This window comes from Strongylocentrotus purpuratus, unplaced genomic scaffold (genome assembly GCF_000002235.5).
Source record: "Strongylocentrotus purpuratus isolate Spur 01 unplaced genomic scaffold, Spur_5.0 spur5_scaffold_3, whole genome shotgun sequence".
Classification (NCBI taxonomy): Eukaryota; Metazoa; Echinodermata; class Echinoidea; order Camarodonta; family Strongylocentrotidae; genus Strongylocentrotus; species Strongylocentrotus purpuratus.
Window position 1 is genome coordinate 22,711,491 of NW_022145609.1, and position 6,057 is coordinate 22,717,547.

A 6,057-nucleotide genomic window follows, 5' to 3' on the forward strand; every position below is an offset into this window, starting at 1 on the left:
TCTCCTATAATCCATTAAAACATGTAAAATTCCTTTTTCATAAAAATCATCATTTAAACAAATCGTCACAGTTTTTAAACCCATTACCATTATATACATCTTTGTCATTGCTTTGGGTGTTAGAGCGACCTCAAATTCAACCTTCAAAAAGAAAATCTTCAACAAATCTACAATTTGTTAAATGAATCGTTATTGCCATGATAAGACCGCTGTACCATAGCTACTATAAATATAAGTATATATAATTTTATTTTCTTACTATTAAGTATAAATATATAGTACACTATCGTATAAATACATCGACATGAAACAATCATCAACAAAGTGAATGATTGTCCATTGTCATCATTTTACAAGAATCACCAAACGTATTTGTTCTTCCAACTGTGTAAATGCACGAGGAATGATATTCATACAATTTCAAATCAAACATTATTCATTACATCCACTTGTCCATATACCTGATCACCCCCCCCCCCATCAATAATATTAACCGGTAGGTCCCGGGTTCGAAACCAAGTCAATGTACTCGTGCATTTTGGTACTAACGCTCATTGACGCTTACAAACATACAATGCTTTCTTATCAGTCAGGTACAACAATCACCATATCAACTTCACATAAAGTTTCGATTCAAGAACTCGCTCCTAGTGATGCGATTACACGAGACATTGTTTTTTGTTTTTACGGCAGTGGATATTAATTTTTTAAGTACCGATAAACTTTCACTATGAATATGACTGACAAAGAAAGCGGACAAAATATACAGTTCCTCAGGTAGACAAAGGAACATCCCTTCACTGCTATTATGTAAAAATTTGTAGAACAGGTGTCACATGCATATTCACCTTTTTACATAATAGCAGTGAAGGGGTTTCCTTTGTCTACCTGAGGAACTGTATATTTTGTCCGCTTTCTTTGTCTGTCATATTCCTAGTGTGTAAATCTGTCTTTGAGACAGCTAGAGGGGAATGATAGAGTGCACAGAAGACCTTGTCTGTTTGTAGGACATGCACCGTTATATCAAATACAAGAGGATTGAGAGGCTGACGGAAGTTCCTAAAAGTGGCAGTGTCTGTGAATCGTCTTTTATTTGAGAACTGATCACCAATTTCGATGAAACTCTCTTTAGTTCCAAGTTTTTACAAAGGAAATCGTCAAAGGGTGGTCCTAAACGGGGCAACCAGTGCCTCTTGCTGTGTGTTGCCTTTGGCTACAAGTTAGATGGAGATAGAGTTTATACAGTTATAAGTTGTGCTGGTTTAAAGAAAAGAAGAATGTACATGTATATAGCTCTAGAGGGCACTATCCATTCAGTTTTCCCAGAGCCATCTATATACACAGAGATGGCTCTAAGTTTTCCTCGAGTACCTACATTATAATATAGGTATGTTTAAAGTTTTCTCAGAGCTATAGGCTGAGGAAAGTTTAGGCTTTAGCAAACCCGGTTCGAGTCGGGCACTATAATGGCGAGTACTGCTTTGTTGGGCAAGCACAAAACAAAAGAACGCCATGTTGTAACCAACTGACACCAAGTTGTCCACACTTTGTGTACAGACAGCTCAGGGTTTTTCTGTAGATACATTGAGGCACATCATGTGGTAACTTCGGTCCCACTTCGACACAACATGCATGGCGCACATTACTTTTTGATTGGAACTGGAACCGAGATGGTCCAACTCTGGGTATAGATAGCTCTGATTTTCCTCTTGTCTGTACACCACCACCATTAACATTTTCCATTTTTAGCTGTTGAACTCGCTTTACTCAGAGGTGTGGTAATATTTCAGTAAAAAGACGTAAACTGAAGTGGTACGGGCACGTCACACGATCATCTGGACTGGTCAAGACTATCCTACAGGAACAGTATACAGGGAGGAAGACGAAGAGGCAGACAGAAGAAACGATGGGAAGACAACATCAAAGAATGGACTGGCCTTGACTGGAACATCATACGGCGGAAAGCTGAGAACCGCGAGGAATGGAGGAAGCTGGTTGCAAAATCTACAGTGGTGCCCCAACGGTCAGCCAGACTACGGTACAGATGAGATGATGAGAGAGTGGTAATCTACTCTTTAAGAATGTCTCGAAAGCACATCCAATCGTGTTTCCAGTACACTTAGAGATATAATGTATTCAATAATAATGAAAAATCACGGTATCACCATATACATTTGAAATATAGCAATCTCTAACGATGAACTATTTGCCTCTATTTTGGTCTTCTTCCATGTAGGTAATCAATGAGAATGGATGGTAGGAGATTATGTAAGTTGTTGATGACCCGGACACGCATTGTTATCACTCTCCTCACTAAGAATTGGAGTGGAAACACTCGAGTATCTGTAAAGCAACGATCAAACAAAAAGTATGGAAAATACTTTTACTACTACAAGTACTAATAATAATCCTAATTGGTTATTGACAATTGATCATTGATCTATATTTGCTTCTCCCCACCCGGGTGTTAATGGGTAGGCCTACCTGGTAATCGCCGGGGTAATAATAATTGCAGCCTTTGCAGGACCCTTCAGGAAAAATAGCCGTGCTGTGGCTTCCCTTGGTAAACAATTAGTTTAATTATTTTAAGTATCATTATTATCGTTTATTATTATTATAATTATCATAACCATTATTGCCATTATTATCATTATTATTGTTATTACTATTATTATTGTTGTTGTTAATATTATCATTATCATTATTATCATTGTCGTTATTATTATAGCTCATCAAAATCAAAAAGTAAATTCAATTTATTTCTGAATTTCTGTTAAAATATTATTGCACAATTTTCAATGTATTCACTCGAATACCCTGATAAATTTTAGAGACATCTACAAATATTTGGAATATATTTTTAGGAGGTGGTGGTATATAAAACAGAAATTAATGCTACCTTTTAAATGTTACATACAGAAATTTTGAAGCCATTCGACGACCTCCCTATGATTTCCTTCGTTGGCAAGATCCAGGGGTGTTTTGCCTGCTGCGTTTACCTCTGTCAATGTACAGTTTTGTGACAATCTGTCCAAGATCTAAGAAAGATAGACACAAGATCATAACAACACTTTCTAATCATGCACGAACCAAGAAAATAAGTACACGTATTGGTATTTAATTTTCCATAATTTCTGCATCAATTTCTGTTTAGCTGTAAGTTATTTTTACATATATAATTATATTTATCATCATTTCGAGTCATGACTCAGCTACTTCCTAATATTTAGCAAAAGTAAGAGCCTCGTCGTTGATCAGGTCCATCCCAGTGCATATGTCAGCCAGCACGTCACAGCTGGGTAGATGATCCATGGCCTGGGGACCGTGCCCACAATAATCCCATATATTATGAGAAATGTAGAAGTAATAGATACCCCACAACTGGAAAGTTTCTATTCTGGCATGTTTGCTCCTATAGTGCTTGGAGTGAAAACACGAGTTCGAGGTTGTTCCTTGCCCAGCCGTCAACCGAGAGTAAAATAACAACCGATGCCACGCCCAGTTATACCACACCCACTTATGCAACGCCCATCGACGCCAAACACACCTATCAGATTAGATTATTATACGACGGCCTCTGTTGAAGAAAATGACATAATATAATGCTTATTAGGCAGATTCGTGCTCGACGTCGAATCCAAAGCGTCTACACCCATTGCTGTTTTCATTTTTAATTTATGTCATTTTATTCTTTATTTCTTTATTTTTATTTTGTATTTATTCATATATTTATTTATTAACTTAAAAATTCATTTTATTTATTCAATCATTTACATATTCATTTCATCATTTATTTATTTATCTATTCAATTATCTATTCATTTATTCTTTCAATCAATCAATAATTTATTCATGCATGTAATCATTTTCTTTACCTGAATTCGGTAACTGCCTCCTTTTTCGGCAGCAAGGTGTGCGGGGGTGTTGCCCATGTTATCCCGGGCCGTGGCATTGGCCCCGTGTTCGAGCAGGAGATTGAGGGTCTCAATACATCCCCTTTCGGCGATGTCGTGAAGGATGGTTCGTTGTACGCTAGGGTCGGGGCGATCGAGGTCGGCACCGTGGTCGATCAGGATACGGGCCGTGCTCGGGCTGTCAGAATTCATGACCTGGGTTATTCGAGTGACCAAAAAAATTCTTGTTGTCATCAAATTCCGAACAGGATGTTGTATTACAATGTTTACATTTTAGAGCAATATAAGATATGTTGCTTAATACGTTACTTATATTCCCTCCCTCACGTGACAGCCATAACATAATTATAGCTTGCATTGGATAGTATGGACACGGGTTTCTCAATAATAACAAGACAGAATGGTATATGGACAAATACATGGGCATAGGGGCACCTTATCCCTCCCACCCCCTTCTAATATGTTTTAAAAAAGTAAGGACAAAGATTAAGAATGGTAACAAAATGTGAGAAAAGAAGACGCCTGGACCATCTATCGCACCCTCAATCTTTTGTATCACTAGCATTGTAAACATGCATGGTAGATAAATTCACTAAAACAAAAAAGGGGGGTTTTATAAATGGAAAAAAATGATGACCGAATTAGATATTAACGAAACAACCAAATCGGTTAATAATATAGTTATTAACCATTAAAGTGTCGTAAAGGGAAGAGAAGGGTGTACTGGTACCCGTGGTATAGAAAGACATTTTTTGAATACTTCAGCGCCTTAACTACAGCCAGGGGCGGATCCAGCGGCAGGGGAGGGGGCCAAAGAGGGGGCCCAATTCGTGAGAAAATATTCAGCGGCGAAACAGCCATCCGGTAAATAAGCGGGGTGGGGGTAAGGAGCAAAAAAAAATTAGCACCAGGGGAGGGGGCCCGTCTCAAATAAAGTTAAAATTAACCTGTTTTTACCTGTTTTTCCCCCAGAGGAGTAGCCCCCCCCCCCCCTGGATCCGCCACTGTCTACAGCCGGGGTAATAATCTGATCCTCTGTAGAATTATCATCGTTATTATGATTCTTACCTGAATGGCTGTACGATCATATATGTTGGGTCTGTTGACGATCCCAGGGGGAGCTCCATCAAGAATTTTCACTAGGGCTGCATCATCAGCTTTCGCTGCTGCGCTTGTCATCGCATCAATCGTTTCCTGTTCTGCCATTCCGAATGACGCATCTACGAACGATCTCGACGGGCTTGATGGGCAGTCATTCAATCACGGATTCAAGGTGGATGCCGATGAGCCTCCCTCTGTACGTGAAAAATGACAACGTTTTCTAATAATTTTTTCGGAGCATTGATTCAATCAGATGTTCACGAGTGCCCTTTTATCTTCACCCATTTGGAAGAATAGCAAATCATTGATACATTATCACGTATCTGAATGAACTCCGTTGACTATTGGCAGGCGGAAATAAAATCCCCTTTTTCAAACAGATCCGGTTCTCTATATTCCTAGTTTTGTAACAACACTCTCTGATCCTCTGGATGTATATACTGTCTCCTTTCGGACTTAATTATGTAGGCACACAATGGTCAGTGAACATTGACATGAACTAACTTGTCACTACACGTAGCAGGCACAAAATAACAAATGCAGTGGAAATGTTGGTCAAACAATTGCGAAATGTCGGAAACTGGAGGTTGACGAACCAGACGACTGGGTCAGGTGATTCCCAGGGCCCACGTCTGGTGACTTGGCTGGCTAGTTGATTGCCTGCATCCTTCCCGAACCCGTGGACAAGATGAATGTTCATTGCATTACATTCAGTTTATTTCATTTACGCACGGGGCCTGTCTCAGCCCGAAGACTGTTCTTCCCTAGTCGTGCAGATAAAACATTTACAAAATAATTATTAATTAACAATTTACAAGAAAACAATTAATTTAGAAAACTACGATTTGCGATTCTGTACATTTAAATGGTATACTTGTTTCTGCTCATATTTAACAAATCAATGTTTAATCGTGATGATCCGCAGAGCCCCAGTCATGTTGTAAAGATTTATATTTTATATATCACAAAAATGATGCGCAAAGCCGCAGTCACACTGTGGTGAGTTTGGAAAAGCAAATACAGTCAAACCTGCTTTAATGAC

The 6,057-nt window shown here is 38.8% G+C and overlaps 1 protein-coding gene across 3 annotated transcripts; it reads right to left on the bottom strand.

Annotated features, from left to right (window-relative positions):
- Positions 1-877: 877 nt before the first annotated feature.
- On the bottom strand, positions 878-6,057 carry LOC100893594 (cyclin-dependent kinase 4 inhibitor D). 3 transcript variants are annotated; one of them, XM_030996551.1, is made up of 4 exons: positions 4,983-6,057; positions 3,876-4,109; positions 2,900-3,038; positions 878-2,033 (listed from the first exon to the last, which is right to left on the bottom strand). In XM_030996551.1, the coding sequence occupies exons 1-3, from the start codon at positions 5,118-5,120 to the stop codon at positions 2,910-2,912; spliced, it is 501 nt and encodes a 166-aa protein (XP_030852411.1). In that variant the 5' UTR covers positions 5,121-6,057; the 3' UTR covers positions 878-2,033; positions 2,900-2,909. The 3 variants fall into 3 exon arrangements, with proteins under 3 accessions (XP_030852411.1, XP_011682861.1, XP_030852410.1); XM_011684559.2 differs by having other exon boundaries at positions 879-2,343; positions 2,918-3,038; positions 4,983-6,054; XM_030996550.1 differs by lacking the exon at positions 878-2,033 and adding an exon at positions 2,235-2,343 and having other exon boundaries at positions 4,983-6,053.

What these genes read in the sequence shown, in the direction of transcription:
- LOC100893594 (XM_011684559.2), bottom strand. Translation starts at nt 5,120, where the DNA reads ATGGCAGAACAGGAAACGATTGATGCGATGACAAGCGCAGCAGCGAAA. An exon ending in GAGGCAGTTACCGAATTCAG is followed by an intron (nt 3,039 to 3,875) that starts GTAAAGAAAATG and finishes TATCTTTCTTAG; the next exon opens with ATCTTGGACAGATTGTCACA. An exon ending in CGAATGGCTTCAAAATTTCT is followed by an intron (nt 2,344 to 2,917) that starts GTATGTAACATT and finishes GTTGCTTTACAG; the next exon opens with ATACTCGAGTGTTTCCACTC.